Source organism: Chroicocephalus ridibundus, chromosome 4, assembly GCF_963924245.1.
Source record: "Chroicocephalus ridibundus chromosome 4, bChrRid1.1, whole genome shotgun sequence".
NCBI lineage: Eukaryota > Metazoa > Chordata > Aves > Charadriiformes > Laridae > Chroicocephalus > Chroicocephalus ridibundus.
The window spans coordinates 59,637,959-59,658,613 of NC_086287.1; the positions used below are offsets into that span (position 1 = coordinate 59,637,959).

General features: G+C 39.3%; 1 protein-coding gene across 1 annotated transcript in view; it reads left to right on the forward strand.

The window, feature by feature from the left end:
* Positions 1 to 20,655, forward strand: part of DYNC1H1 (dynein cytoplasmic 1 heavy chain 1) — a 46,253-nt gene that overhangs the window by 19,779 nt on the left and 5,819 nt on the right. The window contains exons 29-68 of the mRNA XM_063333004.1: positions 116 to 275; positions 564 to 807; positions 989 to 1,172; positions 1,662 to 1,874; positions 2,053 to 2,291; positions 2,402 to 2,558; positions 2,964 to 3,191; positions 3,422 to 3,652; positions 3,783 to 3,923; positions 4,184 to 4,417; positions 5,015 to 5,221; positions 5,312 to 5,433; positions 5,838 to 6,003; positions 6,244 to 6,407; positions 6,679 to 6,808; positions 7,603 to 7,736; positions 7,977 to 8,091; positions 8,219 to 8,380; positions 8,457 to 8,671; positions 8,759 to 8,963; positions 9,106 to 9,279; positions 9,380 to 9,499; positions 9,628 to 9,748; positions 10,361 to 10,556; positions 11,207 to 11,324; positions 12,285 to 12,500; positions 13,058 to 13,270; positions 13,461 to 13,588; positions 14,012 to 14,165; positions 14,937 to 15,083; positions 15,165 to 15,315; positions 15,524 to 15,777; positions 15,951 to 16,085; positions 16,181 to 16,275; positions 16,368 to 16,542; positions 17,950 to 18,025; positions 19,169 to 19,329; positions 19,618 to 19,729; positions 19,812 to 19,872; positions 20,264 to 20,387. Of these exons, the coding sequence (XP_063189074.1) occupies positions 116 to 275; positions 564 to 807; positions 989 to 1,172; positions 1,662 to 1,874; positions 2,053 to 2,291; positions 2,402 to 2,558; positions 2,964 to 3,191; positions 3,422 to 3,652; positions 3,783 to 3,923; positions 4,184 to 4,417; positions 5,015 to 5,221; positions 5,312 to 5,433; positions 5,838 to 6,003; positions 6,244 to 6,407; positions 6,679 to 6,808; positions 7,603 to 7,736; positions 7,977 to 8,091; positions 8,219 to 8,380; positions 8,457 to 8,671; positions 8,759 to 8,963; positions 9,106 to 9,279; positions 9,380 to 9,499; positions 9,628 to 9,748; positions 10,361 to 10,556; positions 11,207 to 11,324; positions 12,285 to 12,500; positions 13,058 to 13,270; positions 13,461 to 13,588; positions 14,012 to 14,165; positions 14,937 to 15,083; positions 15,165 to 15,315; positions 15,524 to 15,777; positions 15,951 to 16,085; positions 16,181 to 16,275; positions 16,368 to 16,542; positions 17,950 to 18,025; positions 19,169 to 19,329; positions 19,618 to 19,729; positions 19,812 to 19,872; positions 20,264 to 20,387 (6,582 nt within the window). The remainder of the gene's footprint in view (positions 1 to 115; positions 276 to 563; positions 808 to 988; positions 1,173 to 1,661; positions 1,875 to 2,052; positions 2,292 to 2,401; positions 2,559 to 2,963; positions 3,192 to 3,421; positions 3,653 to 3,782; positions 3,924 to 4,183; positions 4,418 to 5,014; positions 5,222 to 5,311; positions 5,434 to 5,837; positions 6,004 to 6,243; positions 6,408 to 6,678; positions 6,809 to 7,602; positions 7,737 to 7,976; positions 8,092 to 8,218; positions 8,381 to 8,456; positions 8,672 to 8,758; positions 8,964 to 9,105; positions 9,280 to 9,379; positions 9,500 to 9,627; positions 9,749 to 10,360; positions 10,557 to 11,206; positions 11,325 to 12,284; positions 12,501 to 13,057; positions 13,271 to 13,460; positions 13,589 to 14,011; positions 14,166 to 14,936; positions 15,084 to 15,164; positions 15,316 to 15,523; positions 15,778 to 15,950; positions 16,086 to 16,180; positions 16,276 to 16,367; positions 16,543 to 17,949; positions 18,026 to 19,168; positions 19,330 to 19,617; positions 19,730 to 19,811; positions 19,873 to 20,263; positions 20,388 to 20,655) is intronic.

A 20,655-nucleotide genomic window follows, 5' to 3' on the forward strand; every position in this document is an offset into this window, starting at 1 on the left:
CACAGCTTCTTCCTGCCTTGGATGCATTGTATAAAGTGCTCTTCTCTGCTCCCTTTGCCTATGCATAGGCAAGAATGATCATGCAACTTCAGTGAATTTTCCCCTCTACGTGCAGGCAATGGGACGCATCTTTGTGGGACTTTGCCAAGTGGGTGCATGGGGCTGTTTTGATGAGTTCAACAGACTGGAGGAGCGTATGCTCTCTGCCGTTTCACAGCAAGTTCAGTGTATCCAGGAAGCCTTGCGGGAGCATTCCAACCCCAACTATGACAAGAGTACGTAATTGTTCATTCCTAATAGAGTTGTACAGTATCTTTAATGTCCTTCATGCTGTTTTGTTGCTGAGTTACATTTCTCCCAAACAATCCAAGGATGAAGCCACTTCCTATCAAAATTTAAAAATTTGAAGTAACTTTCAGCTGGTAGAAATCAGTATTTGAGTTGCAGTACTAGAGGGCCTGTTGTCCATTACTGTAGGAAACTAAAATAGAATAAAATATGACTTCTGTTCTCAGGGTGACTGATCACTGACTCAGGTGTAACTAAATGTACTCTCTTTTCAGCTGCAACACCAATTACTTGTGAGCTGCTGAACAAACAAGTCAAAGTGAGCCCTGACATGGCTATCTTCATCACCATGAATCCTGGCTATGCAGGCAGATCAAATCTGCCTGACAATTTGAAGAAGTTGTTCCGTAGCTTGGCAATGACAAAACCAGACCGTCAGTTGATTGCCCAGGTCATGTTGTACTCCCAAGGTTTCCGTACAGCTGAAGTGCTTGCCAATAAGATAGTACCATTCTTCAAGTGAGTAACAAGTTTGGTTCCTATCAGTAAAAATAGACCTTATTGTTTAAAGCTGTAATGTTCTTTGCAACTCACTAAGCATATTGTGCAGCAATCCGTACAAGGAAACAATGACAGTTACTGAGCGTTGTGTTGGTCCCTATTGAGAATCAGATTGTATTTTGTCTCTTTTGCTTCTTAGGCTTTGTGATGAACAGCTGTCCTCCCAAAGTCACTATGATTTTGGCTTGAGAGCACTGAAGAGTGTACTGGTTAGTGCAGGTAATGTGAAGAGGGAGAGGATTCAGAAGATAAAGCGGGAGAAAGAAGAGCGTGGTGAAGTTGTAGATGAGGGAGAAATTGCTGAGAACTTACCAGAACAAGAGGTAATGTGTGTGTGAACTCTTTACTTCTGTGATGAAGTACAGGATACACACTAAACAAAGGAAATAACCTTGCAGTGTTTCCCATTTAGTGCTAAGCCATGCAAGCAAAGTAAAGTTGGTTACAAAAGGTGATTATTTAATAGTTTAGAAGCACCAAGTTAAACGTGTTTTAGGCGTCCCTGAATCATAGTGAAAGACTTGTTTTTATGAAGTGGTGCATTCATAACGCTTATTGCTGCTCAGTTCCTCAGCAGTTAATACCAAAAGCATAGTGAAGAGGCATGAGAAACTACAGTTGTATAAACTGAAACTCAATAGGAATTTATTGTGTAGTTTCAAAGTTGAAACGCCGTTAGTGGTTGCTTTTACCAAAACCGCCCTGGTCTGGTGCTTTATCAATAAAGTATTTAGTGAAGTACTCCTTGTCAAACACATTCGGTAAAGCAAACTTAACAAAAAATCTTAACCAAAGTGTGACTCTCTCTGCAGATCCTGATCCAAAGTGTATGTGAAACTATGGTACCAAAACTGGTTGCAGAAGACATTCCATTGCTGTTCAGTCTCCTTTCGGATGTGTTCCCTGGAGTACAGTATCATCGTGGGGAGATGACAGCATTGCGAGAGGAACTGAAGAAAGTGTGTCAGGAAATGTACCTTACCTATGGTGATGGAGAAGAAGTTGGTGGCATGTGGGTTGAAAAGGTAAAATACAAAACTGAAAATGTGGAATTAAAGTTTATGTATAAGACTAAACTACTTCTTTTCTTGTGAAAGGTGGAAAGCTTTTTCCTTTTTCATTGTCTTAAGCAAGCAATATATAGAAGCTTAGATTGACTGCTGAAGTTAAAACTTAATTGGTACGTAATTTCTTCTGTCACAGGTTCTTCAGCTGTATCAGATTACACAGATAAATCACGGATTGATGATGGTTGGTCCCTCTGGAAGTGGAAAGAGCATGGCTTGGAGAGTACTTCTGAAAGCCCTCGAACGGCTGGAGGGTGTGGAAGGTGTTGCTCATATTATAGATCCAAAAGCAATCAGCAAAGATCATCTCTATGGTACTTTGGATCCAAACACCAGAGAATGGACAGATGGCTTGTTTACACATGTCCTGAGAAAGTGAGTCTTTAATAGGACAAATGAAAAATGGCCAATACATTTGTGCCATGGATAATCTGGCCTTACTGACTCTTTGTTCTCTGCTGCAATAATTATTTCCTTTAATGCAGAATCATAGACAATGTGAGAGGTGAACTACAAAAACGTCAGTGGATTATCTTTGATGGTGATGTAGACCCTGAATGGGTGGAGAACTTGAACTCTGTTTTGGATGACAACAAACTACTGACTCTGCCAAACGGAGAACGTCTCAGCCTTCCACCAAATGTAATGTTACTTTTTTTACATGATGTTTATGTGCCGTCCTATAAACTTGTTGCCTTTACCTTAATGTATATTAGTGCTGTCCCTCTTTCTCATCAGAAGCAGAGTAATACTGATCTCAGGTAGTGGTTCGCGGGTATAACATTTCACGTAACATTTAACGTTATACTTACTCTGACCCTGTAAGACAAACTCTGTGTATGATATAAAAGCCTAGGGTTACAGTCAATAATGGTGAACTTAACAGCAGCATTAAACTAACCTAAGGTGTTATTCATAGGCTAGATACAAATAAACTTATTTTAAAAGGTCTCTGTTTGGGGCGGGGGGGGTGTGTTTGGTTTGTTTTGCAGTTGGTTTGTTGGTTGTTTTTACTTCAAACTCTTGTTTTAAATTTCTGCTCTTTAGGTGCGTATCATGTTTGAGGTACAGGATCTGAAATATGCCACTTTGGCTACTGTGTCAAGGTGTGGCATGGTCTGGTTCAGTGAGGATGTTCTCAGTACAGACATGATATTCAATAACTTCTTGGCCAGACTAAGAAGCATTCCTCTGGATGAAGGTGAGGAAGAAGCTCAGCGAAGGCGAAAGGGCAAAGAAGATGAAGGAGAAGAAGCAGCATCCCCAATGTTGCAGGTATAACTTAGATTACCTTATGGGATAATGTAGTAAGAATGCTTGTATCACAAGAATTTATGACAGCCTGTCACAGAAAAGCTGACTTGCTCTTTACATCTTTTTTTCTTAAAAAAAAAAAAAGAATATTAAATATGAAGCATTTCAAACCTTAAACAAAATTATTTCCTGCTGCCTGGTAATCAGATGAGAAGCAAGTGCTTTGAGCGGTGTTTTGTCTCCCCCAACAGATTCAGAGAGATGCTGCAACAATAATGCAGCCATATTTCACATCTAATGGCCTGGTAACTAAAGCACTTGAACATGCTTTCAAGTTGGAGCATATTATGGATCTCACCCGCTTGCGCTGTCTTGGTTCTCTGTTCTCCATGTTGCATCAAGCTTGCCGCAATGTAGCCCAGTACAATGCCAATCATCCAGACTTCCCAATGCAGATAGATCAACTAGAGCGTTACATCCAGGTAAATACAATATGCTGCTACATGACTGCTGTGTCTGACGTGTCAGTATAGCAGCTAGATTTGATTTGTCATTCATTAAGTCTTGTTCCATTACTCTAAAACCAATAGCTGCTTTTGCTGCTTCTTACAGAGGTACCTGGTCTATGCAATACTTTGGTCTCTTTCTGGAGACAGTCGTTTGAAAATGAGAGCAGAGCTGGGAGAATACATTAGGAGAATCACCACTGTGCCACTGCCAACTGCGCCCAACATACCTATAATTGACTATGAGGTAAACCTTTCTTATGCTAGAAGTGTTGCTCTTTTGTGGTCCTAGAAGCTTGCTTTAGATTTTGGAGATGAAACTGGAAAACAAAGCACTAGACTGCCTTAAATTTTACCATTTCACAGTTCAGCAAACAAGCTGCCTGTTTAAATAAACACATTGAGTTTGATGCCATAAACTATTCTGTGGCTTAATAAAAAATATTTTAACTAAGATTGAGCTATATTCCTGTTTTAAACTGTCTCGTCATGTTTTTGTGCTTCTAGGTGTCCATTACAGGTGAATGGGTGCCATGGCAATCCAAGGTTCCTCAAATTGAAGTTGAAACACACAAAGTTGCAGCTCCTGATGTTGTAGTACCAACCCTAGATACAGTTCGCCATGAAGCATTGCTCTATACTTGGCTGGCAGAACACAAACCTCTAGTACTGTGTGGCCCACCAGGTTCTGGAAAGACCATGACGCTCTTCAGCGCTCTAAGAGCTCTACCTGACATGGAGGTACGCAAGAGTGTGTGTGTGTGAGTGCGCGCACCTGCATGTGTGAATTACAGAGTAGTATCAAGTCTGTAATCTCCTTAAAGATTTACAGCAGTCTTGATTTAGCACGGAAATGATTTGCTAGCCGGAATTTGGTGATACCCGCACCTCAGTCCTTCATGTGTATAGATAGCAAAAGATAAAAATTATGTTGATCAGAATTTACATTTATGTCTCAAGATCCTTAACCTAAAAGCTATTTCCTTCCTTTGCCGCTTCAATGATACAGGAGCATTCCTCCATTTAGTATTTAAAAACCTGTGGTAATGTTTAAGAATAGCTCTCAGTCTTGAGTGTATTTAGGTGGAGTAACAATTATATGAAGCTGTGATGTTTTAAGTACAAGGTTGGGCAGGAGGCATTGCTGCGTGATGAATGGAGAACCTGCAGTGGAAAGCAAACCTTATACAGTCAGGGTACAGGCAGTAACCTGAAATATAGACAGTATATGTACTTCCAGTGTGCAAAGCCAAACATAGCTGTTTTCAGGACTCTTGATATGGTCTCTTTAAGACTTAGTGTATTTTAACTGTTTCTTTTCACTGTTCTCTTTTTAAGGTGGTTGGACTCAACTTTTCAAGTGCTACCACTCCAGAACTGCTCTTGAAAACTTTTGATCACTACTGCGAGTACCGGCGTACACCTAATGGAGTGGTTCTGGCTCCTGTGCAGTTAGGAAAGTGGCTGGTGCTGTTCTGTGATGAAATTAACTTGCCAGATATGGATAAGTATGGCACACAGAGAGTCATATCCTTCATTAGACAGGTTTGTTTTCCTTTGTAATCAACTATACCATAACAGTTTTTTTCAGGGAAATGCAATGTTCCACTGATTTTATTTTACTTTTTTCTCCAGATGGTGGAACATGGAGGATTCTATCGTACGTCAGACCAGACTTGGGTGAAACTGGAGAGAATTCAGTTTGTTGGTGCATGTAATCCACCTACTGACCCTGGAAGAAAACCTCTCTCACATAGGTAATGTATCTAGTGAACTCCATATAGCGACAGAATAGGGGTCAAAATTGAAGTGTCTACTGTGTAATCTGTTCTTAATACACTTGTTTAACACCAGCTGTGCTGAAATTGTGTTCCCTGCTTTTGAACTAACTGCTAGTTAGTTCTTACCCTGACAGCCAGCCAGTGGACTCATTGTTACACTTCTTGAATAACCTGTCTGAAATGCTGTGGATATTTCAGAATGCTTTTTGGTCCGAGTCACTAAGGAGCAATCAAACCAACTGCAGTTACTGCTGATAATTTTGAATCAAGCAGTTAATTAATTTTGGCAAAAGATAATGAAAATAGTACAGACTATAATTTGACTTTCTGGACCGTGTAATATGTGTATAGATATAATACGTGTAATAAAAATCTTCCAGATTTTTACGACATGTTCCTGTGGTTTATGTGGACTATCCTGGACCAGCTTCACTTACTCAGATATATGGAACATTCAATCGTGCAATGCTAAGGCTGATCCCATCACTTCGCACATATGCAGAACCGCTCACTGCCGCTATGGTAGAATTCTACACAATGTCTCAGGTAACTTGTTAAATACAACCCCAAACTCTAATTAGAAGTCTTCCTTTTATGGTGAATCATTTAACATGCATTGTTTGCCATTCACATGGATAATATGTCTACAAGAACTCAATTTAATTACTTGAGTTCTGGCAAAAGCCACTGAATGATACTAGTAAAGTAATGTCTTGCAATGCCAAGGCCTGTAAAAAATAGGGTATGACTTTGGGATGAAGTAACTAATTAAGTTTAAATTTTTAGGAGAGATTCACTCAGGACACACAGCCACACTACATCTATTCACCTCGTGAAATGACTCGATGGGTGAGAGGTATATTTGAAGCATTAAGACCACTAGAAACCTTACCGGTTGAAGGCCTTATCAGGATTTGGGCCCATGAAGCCTTACGTCTCTTCCAAGACAGGTAAAATAAAGATGAGATGGGAGGGACAAAAAAAAAGGTTCAAAATTAATTTTCCCCCCTCCTTGCCAACTTTCATTAGAAAACCAAACTGAAGTGTGCTTTGTGTTAAATAGCTGGAATACAAATGAGAATATTTTCCTTCACTCTAACTTGACACTTTTGGGAGTAGTATCTGTGCAAAGACAAAACATACTTTAGTCGTAGTACTGCTGTGAGTTGATTATATCCTCCCATTACAGAGGACTTGTCACTAACTTGTTTCTTTATCCAGACTTGTAGAAGATGAGGAGAGACGCTGGACTGATGAGAACATTGATATGGTTGCTCTGAAACACTTCCCCAATATTGACAAAGAAAAAGCTATGAGCAGACCTATCTTATACAGCAACTGGCTGTCGAAGGTAAGTAAAAATTTTTTTAAATTTTAAAAAACAATTCGGGAGCAACTGAGTCATGCAGCTCTTACAGCTATATTAACATGATAATTGGGGCCCACCGTTTTGTTAAACTGATCTCCAAGAAGTTCTTACTATGATTATCTGCAGTGAACTCTACCACAAAGCTAATAACTGTTTTGCCAGGGATGCTATTGTAAGATCTACCACAGTATGTAAAGGCAGTATTTAACTAATATTTCTCAAGAACAGTATACCACTCCCAGAAAGTTGCCAACAGGTATTGCTTACGGGATCTCTTCGATTAAGGCAGTGACCCTTGAACCATACTGATATATAAATTTTATGGTGGACTGTTTCTTGCAGTCTGAAGTGATCCAGCTAGGCAATCTGTAGAAATCTTGCTGGGCCAAGTCAAAAGGCCATCTAGCCTGTTACCCATCTCTGTGACGAATAGCAAGTGGCTAGGAAAGGCTGTTTAAAATAAATTGAGGGAGTAAGGGAGGGAAGTCAGTCTGTCATGCTACTTCCCAGTCTCTTTGGTGACTGGCAACACAGACTCAGCCTGTGGTAGGTTCAGTAGATAGAGTATTTAAAGCCCATGTTGCTATCTGTGGCACTCTAGGCTGTAGACGTGTTCCTGTGCAAGTTAAATGAGTACAGCATTCTTAAGTTTTTGTAGCGGATTGCTACTTTAAGTATTCTAATAGTTCTGCTTTCGTCTACTCATATCTCTAAATGATCTCTAAATGAAATTCCCTTCATCTTGAATTCTGTACCGTATTGACTGGTTCTTTTAGGATTATATTCCAGTGGATCAAGAAGAGTTAAGAGACTACGTGAAAGCTAGGCTTAAAGTCTTTTATGAAGAAGAACTTGATGTACCACTTGTTCTGTTCAATGAAGTCTTGGATCATGTGTTAAGAATTGACCGGTAAGCTGATACTTCAGTATAAATAGTATTTGGAGACGTTTTCTAAAACAGTAGTCTGAGTACAGAGTACGAAAGAATGGAGCGTGATCCCGTTGCTGTCCAGAGATGATATACTGCTGGCCTCCAGTTAGCAGGATCTTACCTGGAAAGATGTGTCGGTTTTGGTACTAACTTGAAGTTTAGGTGTTCAAAGAAAAGCTTCAGTAAGTTGATAACGTATTTGGTTATGTTCTTTTTCAGAATCTTCCGTCAGCCACAGGGCCACTTGCTGCTTATTGGAGTCAGTGGGGCAGGGAAAACAACCCTCTCAAGATTTGTTGCCTGGATGAACGGTTTGAGTGTCTACCAAATTAAGGTTGGCATGCTAGTTTAACTTAAAAAAAGCCTGTTAGTCAAAACTCACACTTCTTAAATATCGACCCCTAAAAAATCCCATTAAAAGCTAAACCAAAATGTTAATAACCAATGTTAAATCTTACTAGGTTCACAGAAAATATACAGGTGAAGATTTTGATGAAGACCTTAGGACAGTATTGAGACGTTCTGGCTGTAAAAATGAAAAAATAGCTTTTATAATGGATGAGTCAAATGTGTTGGATTCTGGATTCCTGGAGAGAATGAACACTCTCCTAGCAAATGGAGAGGTAAGAAGATTATAAGTAAATACTTGAAGCACCTTTTTACAACCATAAGCTACAACAAAACTATTTTTTGAATTAGGTTCCTGGTCTCTTTGAAGGAGATGAATATGCCACCCTCATGACTCAGTGTAAAGAAGGAGCACAGAAAGAAGGTTTGATGTTAGATTCACATGAGGAACTCTACAAATGGTTCACCAGCCAAGTTATTCGCAATCTCCATGTTGTGTTCACTATGAATCCATCATCTGAGGGCCTGAAGGACAGGGCAGCTACCTCTCCTGCGCTCTTCAACAGGTAATTGCTGTATATTCCAACATGTATTAAGAGTACTGTTAAAACAGTACATTTTGGGAAGTCTTCACAAATGCTGTTGTATTTCAGATGTGTCTTGAACTGGTTTGGAGACTGGTCAACTGAGGCGCTGTACCAAGTTGGCAAAGAGTTCACAAGCAAAATGGATCTTGAGAAACCAAATTATATTGTGCCCGATTACATGCCAGTTGTGTATGATAAGCTGCCACAACCACCATCGCACAGGGAAGCTATTGTTAATAGTTGTGTGTTTGTTCATCAGACTCTTCATCAGGTATGTTATTATTACACTGCTTAACTTATATTGATCTCTAGGCCACAGCATCATGCACCAGTTTCCTAAAAAGTGTTATCTTTGGCATCCAAACAGATTTAAAAACAATGCGTAGTAATCTACAACTTTTTCTTTCCTAAAGGCTAATGCTCGTCTGGCAAAGCGAGGAGGCAGAACCATGGCAATCACACCACGCCACTATTTAGACTTCATCAACCATTATGCCAACTTGTTCAATGAGAAACGAAGTGAACTGGAGGAACAGCAAATGCATTTGAATGTTGGTCTTAGAAAAATCAAGGAAACCGTTGATCAGGTACATATCTCTAAAACTTTGCCTTCTATAAGGCTGGAGCGATTAAATAGATCTCTGTGTTTAATATGAATTCTCTCTCCCATCTTACAATCTGTCTTAGGTGGAAGAATTGCGGCGTGACCTGAGAATAAAGAGCCAGGAGCTGGAAGTGAAGAATGCAGCAGCCAATGACAAACTGAAAAAGATGGTGAAAGATCAGCAGGAAGCTGAGAAGAAAAAGGTAAAAATCTTTGTTAAATCTCTGTGCATAGTGAATATTCTTATTTACAGAACAGAGCCTGCAGAGCAAACACTGGAAGACGTTCAGCTTCTAAAAAGCAGTATTTTGTCTGTGAAATTTCCTTCTAGGTCATGAGTCAGGAGATTCAGGAACAGCTGCACAAGCAGCAGGAGGTCATTGCAGACAAGCAGATGAGTGTGAAAGAAGATCTTGACAAGGTGGAGCCTGCTGTCATTGAAGCTCAGAATGGTATGTTAGCACCTAAAGAGATCACACTGTGGGCTTGGGTCTAAAACTAGGGGAAGGTGTTTTGGTGTGGTCTGAGTTGGTCCTTTCTAACAAGTGTTTAGGCTCTTAGCATGGAGCTGAACAGTGATGAAGAAATTCCTAGCCTTTGAACTGTGATTTTTATGCTGTTTATAGTACTGATCTGGTACTTGATACACTTCTTATGGCTTGTGGCTTCATTTCTGACTGACGAGCTGGAGTTATTTATTCAGTCTACGTATTAATAAAGAAAGCTCATAATCAGAAAGACCACTGATGCCTAATTGCTGCACAGACAGCATACAATCAAGCTGTCCATTCTTTAAACTGGATTGAGGAATCACTGCTTTAAGTCTGTCATTTTTAGGCAGCAGAACAAGTTGCCTGTGGTCAGTTGACAAGTTGACATTCACAAAAGTTTATCTTGTGATAGAGTAGTTTGAACATTATCCACTAGTATCTGCTTCTCCAATAACCTCAAATTCCTTTTGAGAATCTTGAATCATTTTTACATATCCAGGGTACTTTAATGGACTTTGTTAACTGTTCGTTTTCTTCCCAATCAACATTCGTCATCTGTCTGGCACTGGTTAGCTGTGAAGTCAATAAAGAAACAGCACCTGGTCGAGGTCCGTTCTATGGCAAATCCACCTGCAGCAGTTAAGCTAGCACTGGAGTCCATCTGCCTATTACTAGGGGAAAGTACAACTGACTGGAAACAAATACGTTCCATCATCATGAGAGAGAACTTCATTCCAACCATTGTTAACTTCTCTGCTGAAGAAATCAGGTAAAGTGCAAGTGGGGGTTATTTATGTGAATAAACTATTTACAAAGATATGGAAAGGTCCTAACTGGAATTTTCTCTGTATAATTGCTTTGGTAGCACATGACTTCTTTTGAGAGTAAATTATTCCTGCATGTTGTGAATGTGTAGGTGGTACAGGGAAAGACTACTGAAGCAAAGGTGTTAGCATGCAAATTGGGACAAAACAACTGCTGTTGAGTAACATCAAGGCATGGTTGCGAAGCAGTGTGTTGCTGTCCAAAGCCATGTTATTAGTTGAAAGTAGTTTTGCTGCAGTAACAGTCCACGCTGCTGTGGGCTTTATCCAGGCTGACCTCCTAGCTGGTGCTGAATCTGAGCAGAAGGTCAGACTAGAGACACCTGAATTCTCTTCCAACTCCAGACTTTTCTGAGCAGAGTTAAGGAATTTGTGAGTGACTGATCTTAAAATATTGTTAAATGCCTTTTATTACCCGTAAGGTATAATTTCTGAAACATCTTGAACTAATTAAAACATCCCAGCTACCCATCAGCAAAACTACTAGGAAATGTTCATGTCAACTGTGGAAGGCGGGCCAGATAAAGGGACACTGAACACCTGCGTGCCATCATACAGTATACTCATGCAGTCTCTAAAAACTTTTCCCTTGCAGTGATGCCATCCGGGAGAAGATGAAGAAAAACTACCTGTCAAATCCAAGTTACAACTATGAAATTGTAAACAGAGCATCACTGGCCTGTGGACCTATGGTGAAATGGGCAATTGCACAGGTAAAGTCAGTACTGTGTGGAAGCAAACACAAGATGAAAAGAATGAGCCTGAAGGTGTATAACAATGTCTAAAGGCTCTGAATTTGCCTCTATTCAACTAAATATTTCAAGCTATTTTGTTTCAAAGAAATCAGTACATGGTTCAGATGCATGCTTATGGACTCTGTAGTACTGTGCCAGAGAACCAATGGCCAGTTTTGATAAAGCTTTTGCACCAAGAAACTTTAGGTTTACAGTAAACAATAGCGGATCCTTTCTGTATGTAGTGTCATTCTACGAGGCAAAATGCAGTGCAATCCTCTTAACAACACATATGCAGTCTCTGTCTTGCTTGAGAGTGTGGCACACACACAGGCTGCTTGGTTAAGATCTTTTAGGCAGTCTTAAATACTTGACTAGTTTCCTAAAGGAATAGGGTTTTGGGAAGTTGCTCCTAGACAGAGATATCCAAGAATGGTTTCACTTGCCTGTTGGTATTCAATACAGCTGCACTCTTGGCTTGTTAAAACTGAGCCTGCTATGAATGGCATGATATGTAGAGACTGTTTAGCTTGAATCTTGCCAATAAGTCCTATCCTAATTGTTCTGTGGCTTAGCTGTGTCAATTCTTTACTAAGAAAGGCAGATTAGCACAGTACTGGCATGGACACACAGTTGAATATTTATGCAAAACGGTGCTAAACACTATTCAGCCTTTCTCTGGCTTTCAGATGATTTCCTGTATGTGTACAGAGCAGTAGAAGAATCTGGCAAAAAGTAATTCCTTTTTTGTCTGTGCTTTGTTTAAACTAGAGTCTTAGGGATTGGTAAACAATCCTGAGTTTCTGTTACGTAGCTATTAAATCTTATACAGGTTGCAAATACTGAAGCTTGAAAAGATGCAGTTGATAGTATATACCTGAATATACTTTGTTAGCATGTCACTTTAGAAAGTATAAAGGGCCTATTTACTGTTTACAGCTGAACTATGCTGATATGTTGAAAAGAGTGGAACCTCTACGCAATGAACTGCAGAAGCTGGAGGATGATGCCAAAGATAACCAACAGAAAGCAAATGAAGTAGAGCAAATGATTCGTGATCTTGAGGCCAGTATTGCCCGTTACAAAGAAGAATATGCAGTACTGATTTCAGAGGCTCAAGCTATTAAGGCAGACTTGGCTGCTGTAGAAGCAAAAGTAAGACTTCTATATATCAGTAATTTTCCATTCTTTAGTCTTTGACAGTTGGAAATTGAATCATTCTTCAAACTTGTGAGCAGACTCGGTTGCTTCCCCTGTGCAGTGCATCTCAGCTGTCCATTTCATCCCTGGATCTAATGAAACTTCTTAAGCTACTGAAACCTGTCTTGACTTAGAAATACCAACTCATGTTGCTTAGAGACAGTTCACATAAGGCTTAAATAAGTGGAAAGCCTTTGGAAACAGGCATGGATGTAGTGTAATTGTAATGTCTTAACTAGACTTTTTTTTTGCGGGGAAGAATGTATCAGTGTATTTGATCTAATCATTATCATGTCACCACTATGCTAATACCTGACACTTTTAAGTTCATCAAGATAACAGTTAAAACCAACGTAATAAACTAACACCGAAGTGAAAGAAATAGAAATTTAATTTCATTCTGAGCTTTTAAATTTAACTTGGGTTGTGAGTCAATATTGAAGTGTCCCAAGAGACTTGTCATACTGTAACAATTCATCATCTAAAGAGACTAATTCACCACTTATTTCTAGGTAAACCGTAGCACAGCTCTTCTGAAGAGTCTTTCTGCTGAACGTGAAAGATGGGAGAAGACAAGTGAAACTTTCAAGAACCAGATGTCCACTATTGCAGGAGACTGCTTACTTTCAGGAGCTTTTATTGCCTATGCTGGCTACTTTGATCAGCAGATGCGTCAGAATCTGTTCACTACGTGGTCTCATCATTTGCAGCAAGCAAATATCCAGGTAAAGATACAGACATGATAAGTTAACCATAAATCAATTTATTGCAACAGTTATAGAAGTTTTAAGATTGCTAAGTAAAGAGTGGAGCTATTGGAAAAAATAACCTTATAGAGGTGCATTTACTCAAAACAGCTTCACCAGCTTGTTGGAGAATCTCTAGTCAAATACTAACTGTATGTACTTATTGCAGTTCCGTACAGATATTGCAAGAACAGAGTACCTGTCCAACGCAGATGAGCGGCTTCGCTGGCAAGCAAGTTCTCTACCTGCAGACGACCTGTGCACTGAGAACGCCATCATGCTTAAGCGGTTTAATAGGTATTTCATTCTGTGATGTAGAATTCTAAAGGAACATTCTCAAAGCAGGCCTGGTTTTGCACCTATCAAAGAATCACAGTAACTCTTTCAAAGCACTGTTTCACTGTTGTGAGAGCTTCCGATGTTTGTAAAATCTTCTCAACTATGTGTAAACATAAAAGCTGTACTGCATCTTTGCTTGCCTTTTTTGTTATGCTTAGTTGTTAAAATAAGCTGGCTTGAACTGAAGCGATTTTGTTCCCCAAATACAGACTTACTTTCAAAACCCTGAACTGAAATAAGTCATTAAACCTGGCCAACTTATTCCATCAATATACAAGCTTTTAGAATTGAGACTAATAATGCAACCTGAATTTATAAAACTGCTTAGAGGCTGTCCGCAGTCAAAACCCAAATAATAAAAGTGTTTCTTTACTAACTTAGGTATCCATTGATCATCGATCCCTCCGGGCAAGCTACAGAGTTTATCATGAATGAATATAAAGACCGTAAGATAACTCGTACTAGTTTCTTGGATGACGCTTTCAGAAAGAACTTGGAAAGTGCCTTGAGATTCGGTAACCCACTTCTGGTACAGGTTAGTTACATGATCACGTATAAACTAGTTTACTGTGCACTAGAAAAGTTTGTGATTGTTTTGTTAGTAAGATGTAAACATTTTTCAAACTGTAATTTAAGAAGTAAACTAGTACTCAGCGATATGTGAGGTATTAGTCCTGAGAAAAATATGATTAGTGAGTTAGACAGTCAAAAGAAGATATTTCCTTTTCCTACCATTTTAGGATCAAATGCCTTTATTTTCAAATGATCTTTCTTTACTTCCACTCTATAAAATGACCTGCAACCTGTCTGTTCCTTTGTTCCCATATGCTATCCCTAGTCATGGGTAATAGCAACTAATACGGTTAGTTATCTAGAATTAAATCTATTCTGACTAGCAGGAAGAAGTTTCAGTAACACAAAGAAATAGGCAACTGTAGGAATAGTTGACTTGGACTTGAGATGGATATGTTTTTCGTTTCTTAGAATGAAAATGGGAAAACAAAAGATTAGCTCATAGATGAGATCAGTAACCGTTGCTTGTGCTGCTTAGCATAGGGCTTATTATGCACTAGAACTAACACAATAATAATGCTCCCCTGCTGAGATTTTGTACGGTAATAGCCTAAACTCTGTGTTTGTGTAGCTCAACCACAAATCTAAAGTGGAAATACGTTCTGAATGTGATCCGTATTGTAAACCAACTGCAAATTGATTGCTACCAGAGCTTTAGGCCTCAGTTTGATTGGGATTTTTAGCTTGAGATGCTTGCAAGAAGCAGCATCTCTTAACGCGTCTCTGCTTCTAGGATGTGGAGAGCTATGATCCGGTTCTGAATCCTGTTCTGAATCGTGAAGTCCGGAGAACTGGAGGCAGAGTCCTGATTACTCTGGGAGACCAAGATATTGATTTGTCACCATCCTTCGTTATCTTCCTCTCCACCAGAGATCCAACAGTACGTAAAAGAAAAGGCTGTCCTGTTTGTAGAAATGATACGTCAGAGAACTGAGAGAGTTTTTCATGTTTCCTGTGACAGGTTGAATTCCCACCGGACCTCTGCTCTCGTGTTACATTTGTGAACTTTACAGTAACTCGCAGCAGCTTACAGAGCCAGTGTCTGAATGAAGTCCTGAAAGCTGAAAGACCAGATGTTGATGAAAAACGCTCTGACCTCCTCAAGCTTCAGGGTATGCTTACCAAAATGAAAGTAACTTCCTCCTGTTCTAAAAGAATACTGTGATTTTACGGTAGCTGTAGAAATACACAATGAAATATCTTTATAGCTGAGACCCTTGCTTTTTCAGGATGTTCAATGGCAAAGTATACACAATTCATATAATTCTTAAAAAGTAGCACATCTATACAATATGTAACCTAATTTTTCTTCTAATTAAGGTGAATTTCAGCTGCGCTTGCGTCAGTTAGAAAAATCCCTACTACAAGCCCTTAATGAAGTGAAGGGACGTATCCTGGATGATGACACCATCATCACTACTCTTGAGAACCTGAAGAAGGAAGCAGCAGAGGTCACCAGGAAAGTAGAGGAGACTGATATTGTCATGCAAGAAGTGGAGACTGTTTCTCAGCAGTACTTACCTCTTTCTACAGCATGCAGCAGTATCTACTTTACAATGGAGTCACTAAAACAGGTAGGATGAGTTGTTCTTCCTTACCGGAAGCGTCATGCCATTTGGTGTTCAAAGCTAAATAGGCACTGCCTAATTCCAGCTCAGGTGGCCATATTGCAATTTGGTAGGCACAAGACATTGACTATCAAACAGCAAGATTCTAGAGAGAAAAAACAAACTCTTTTTTATTTCAGATACATTTCCTGTACCAATACTCTCTCCAGTTTTTCTTGGACATCTATCACAATGTCTTGTATGAGAACCCAAATCTGAAGGGAATCACAGACCATACTCAGCGTCTCTCAATCATCACAAAGGATCTCTTTCAGGTTCAATTTTTTAATTAATAAATGTACTTCAGTAATTTTTGAAGGGTCAGACTTCAAGGCTTCTTATGCTACTATCTTCTTTGGTGTTTTGGTAGGTGGCTTTCAATAGAGTGGCACGTGGCATGCTGCATCAAGATCATATAACATTTGCGATGTTGCTGGCCCGGATTAAACTGAAAGGCACTATTGGGTAAACATTTGTTTTCTCACTTCGCTTTAGTTGAAAAAGGGATGGATGTCTTGAAGGCACCTAGCTTAAGTCTTCTTTTCCCCTTATATTAGGGAGCCCGCATATGATGCAGAATTCCAGCATTTCTTGAGAGGGAAGGAGATTGTACTAAACACTGCATCTCTCCCGAAAATCAATGGTTTGACTGTCGAGCAAACAGAAGCAATGATGAGGTTGAGCTGCCTTCCTGCATTTAAGGACCTTGTTTCAAAAGTTCAAGCTGATGAGGTAAGTGTTGGCTAGGCTTTGTTTCTGCACTAAACTACCTGGTAAAGCTTTTTAGATGTCTGCTTTAAGAGCTTCACACTTACAAGTAAGCTCTCCTAGTATGAGAAGGGAAGGCTTACAGATTAACTAGTTGTAGTTCTTGTGGAAATGAATGTTCTTACTTCATTTGTAATCAAGCTATGAAACTTGAGTTGTAAATACCAGTATTGTTCATCACTCAGCCTTGTAAGCAGCTTCACCATTCATCGACCTTTATGGTCAGGTTTGGTCCCTGCGGTAGCAGGAAGTCTGATACTGTATGTCTTTTACTGTATCACTATTATGTGATAATTATGCAGTAGAGGGGAGTAGTCCTAGCCATACACAATGTCATTATGCTGGGCTCCTGGACATTGCTATTTGGAATAAATTTGGATATGGTGCTCAGCTGCTGAACAGTTTGCTCCTTCTGATGACCTAAGTGTTCTAAGGATGTATTTATGTCCTGCCTGTGAAACTGCGTTCTAAAATACATCCATATCTTAAATAGGACCTATTTGGTTGCCCTGCCTGGCCTCATATTACAAGTTGAATTCTCTTTGCTATGTCTAATTTTCCTCAAACTCTTCAACCTGTGATAAAATACATATAGCTTGGGCTGGGACTTGGTAGTGATACGTAGTATCAGGGGTGCTGGAGGCAATGCAGAATTAGGGGTTATCAGTGAAATGACTGGACACATCTAAAGAAAGCATAATAGTGAATATTTTGAGTTTTGTATGTGGATTTTGATTTAAAAACAACAGCAACAGAACTTGGAGAAATTCACTGAAGAAAAATGAGTCAAGAACGTAACTTAATATGCTGGTCAAATTGTAGTCTTGCTCAGGGAAACATTCAAACCATTTATAAGTGAAACACTCAAACCATACATATCTAGACGCCTTGGAAAAGACCAAACTATGTTGAGTGTTGGACAATATTTAGGGCTAATATTTCATTAATACAGTAATGCTTCTGTTTAACAGTGTTAGCCCTGTCTTATTTCTCAAGACTTATTTGTAGATGGAAGTTCAAACGCTTCATCTGGTACTCAATTAAATTTGTATTCTAAAAATAGAGAGTAACATATGAGCCTTAAATAGGAAAAATCTTAGGAAATTGTGCATTTCATTGTTCACATTTAGCTACTTAATAGAATTTTTAAAGATCTGTTTGCAAATCCAAGGCTAGTAAAACTGGGACTGTACCAAGTTCAACCCTACCCTAGCAATCCTTGTTTCCTACTGAAAGTCGGTATGTAGCTGAACACTGCACTATATTAAATTCTAGATTTTAAGGCTGAGATTGAACATCTCTCTACCTTGCAGCAAATTTTTGATGCCGTGAAACTACATTTCAAGTTTTTTGCATTTTCTTTCAATATAGCAATTCTGTATCTGGCTGGATAGCAGTTCACCAGAGCAGACTGTACCATACCTTTGGACTGAAGAAAAACCTGCAAGTAAGTTAATTTGCACTACTGTCCACACCAATCCTTCTGTACTGACTTTAATCTAAGTAGAATTACTATGTTTTTAAAGCAATTCTAAAGTAGAACTTTAATTTGGACCTTAATGCCTGGGAAAATCATAAAGTTGGGATTGTGGAAGAACCTTGTGTTTTTTTGTTTTCAGAAAAACCAAACTTTTGTAAGCGATAGTTACTACACTTACTTCCTGCACCTGAAGCTGTCATCTCGTCTTCTGCTGAGGATGAAATATACTTCCACATCTCAATAGATTGCATAATAGTTTGGATTAATCTTAGTCGTTGCAAATCTGGAGGCAGCTCAACACTTTAAAAGCTTTAGAAAGACAAAGATATTCTGAGGACATGTCTGGTCTACTAGACTGTTTCCTCCTGTAGTTTTGTCTAAGCGTGAAATCTTAATTCTTGCTCCGTTAGTTGTTAGTGCTAATTTGTTAAGAGTTAGAACTTAAGGGTAACCATTACCCTTCAGTTCCTCCCCTGCCTGAAAGGTAACGTTAGGAAGTGTTTGCCGTCTGTGACCATTCAAGGCTCATTCCTGTAGGTGGCTTTCTAAATTAAGGATTCTAAGCCTGTATTTACTAGCTACCGTAAAGCTGCTTGACCATTAACTGAAGCAGCTCTACGTTATCTGTCCTCTCTATGCTAGACAAGTGTATAATAATTCAAAGTCTAGCAGAATGAATATGACCAGGATGCGTCTCACTCATTATTGAATGAGTGAGAAGATATGATCTGTTGTCCCTGGAAGTTAAAATCATGTCACGACAATACTTCTAGACTGTAGATTTTGTAAACCAGTAGCATTTCAGTAGAATCCAAATAATCTTGTCAAGGTAGGCTTTTAAAGGCCTCACAATGTGAGCAATCGAGCAGGTACCTAAAATGTCGCATAAGACAAACCAACTGAAGATGGTAAGTTTCTTGACTGTCAAAGTGAAGACAGAATATAAGCATTCCATTAATACATTGCAACAGATCTTTCAAAGGGATAATTAACTCTCTAAGTATCTAGTCTTCAGAAGAAGATGGGAAAAATTGAACGGAGAATTGGAGAGAGGAAGATGTTGAGGACGGTTTTCTCACCTGTCCATCTAATCCTGTATGCCTTTTTCAGCTCCTATTGGACAGGCCATTCATCGCTTGCTTCTGATCCAGGCCTTCCGTCCAGATCGTTTGCTGGCAATGGCACATACCTTTGTTTCAACAAATCTTGGAGAGTCTTTCATGTCCATTATGGAGCAGCCTTTAGACCTGACACACATCGTAGATACAGAGGTAACACACTTTTTTTTTCTTTTTTTTTTTTTTAAAGGCTAAAATCCTGTGGTAGTGCTTAGTGCCACCTTGCATGAGTTCCATGGTGAGTAAAGCTATCCGCTGGAACATTGCTTCCAGTTACCATTCTCCCCATGGTATGGGGAGTGGATTGTTTTCCTATTTGTTAATGTAAATCTAAGAGTAGCATGATGTCTTTAGCTGGCCTGAGGGAAGACAGTTAGTTTACTGCATTCCCTTATTCACATAGTGACTGATTTGTATCCTTTTAAACCTTTTGGACAACAGGTGAAACCTAATACCCCTGTGCTGATGTGTTCAGTGCCTGGTTATGATGCCAGTGGTCATGTTGAAGACCTTGCAGCTGAGCAGAATACACAGATTACTTCTATTGCTATTGGTAAGAACATACCTTATTTCATCATCAAAGCATAAATTAAATTGTTAGCAGTAAGAGCTTTAGCAACCCTTCTGTCTTTTAGGTTCTGCTGAAGGGTTTAACCAAGCAGATAAAGCAATAAACACAGCAGTGAAATCTGGAAGGTAAGTTATATCTCCTTTTTAGCTAGAATACTGTCTAGTAGAAGGGTAAATGGGAGGCAAAGGAGAAGTAATCTATGGGCTAAATAGATAAAACTGAGTTAAAAAAAATGGGACTGTCTTCTGAACTGAAATTTATAATAACTTAAACATAGCTCTTCACAACTTCTATTTGATTTGAATATTCTCAAGAGAAGTAGGTTGTATCTGCAAAACAAGAAGGTTAGCTAGCCCGATTACAGTACACAGTAACTGATTCTATGTAGAAGGCAGGTTTAAAAGAGGAAGAAAAACCTGGAGCAGTAATACCATATTCTGTTACTCTTTGTGATGATTATAGCCAGGATCCATAAGCTGTACACTAAAAAGCACTTGTTCTGTCAAAACTTCACAGATGGGTAATGCTGAAGAATGTTCACCTGGCTCCTGGATGGCTCATGCAACTGGAAAAGAAGCTACATTCCCTACAACCTCATGCTTGCTTCAGACTCTTCCTTACCATGGAGATTAATCCAAAGGTAGCATCAATTTAAAGATTTGATCCTCTGGTAGAGTAACTGGCTTGCAGAGCCAAGAGTGCTACCCAGGGAAGGTTTTCTAATGCCTTTCCACATTAAAGAAAAAGGAGAATACATGCTTTTCAGGGCAGTTACTAGCCTTGGCTTCTGATAACTTAATTGTAGCTGAAAACTTCATAGCATTCATTTTGCTGCTTCCCCTACCCTCCAAAAGAAAGGCTGGACTTCACTGTGTGTGCTCACAGTGAGGTTTTGAAGCTAATACAAA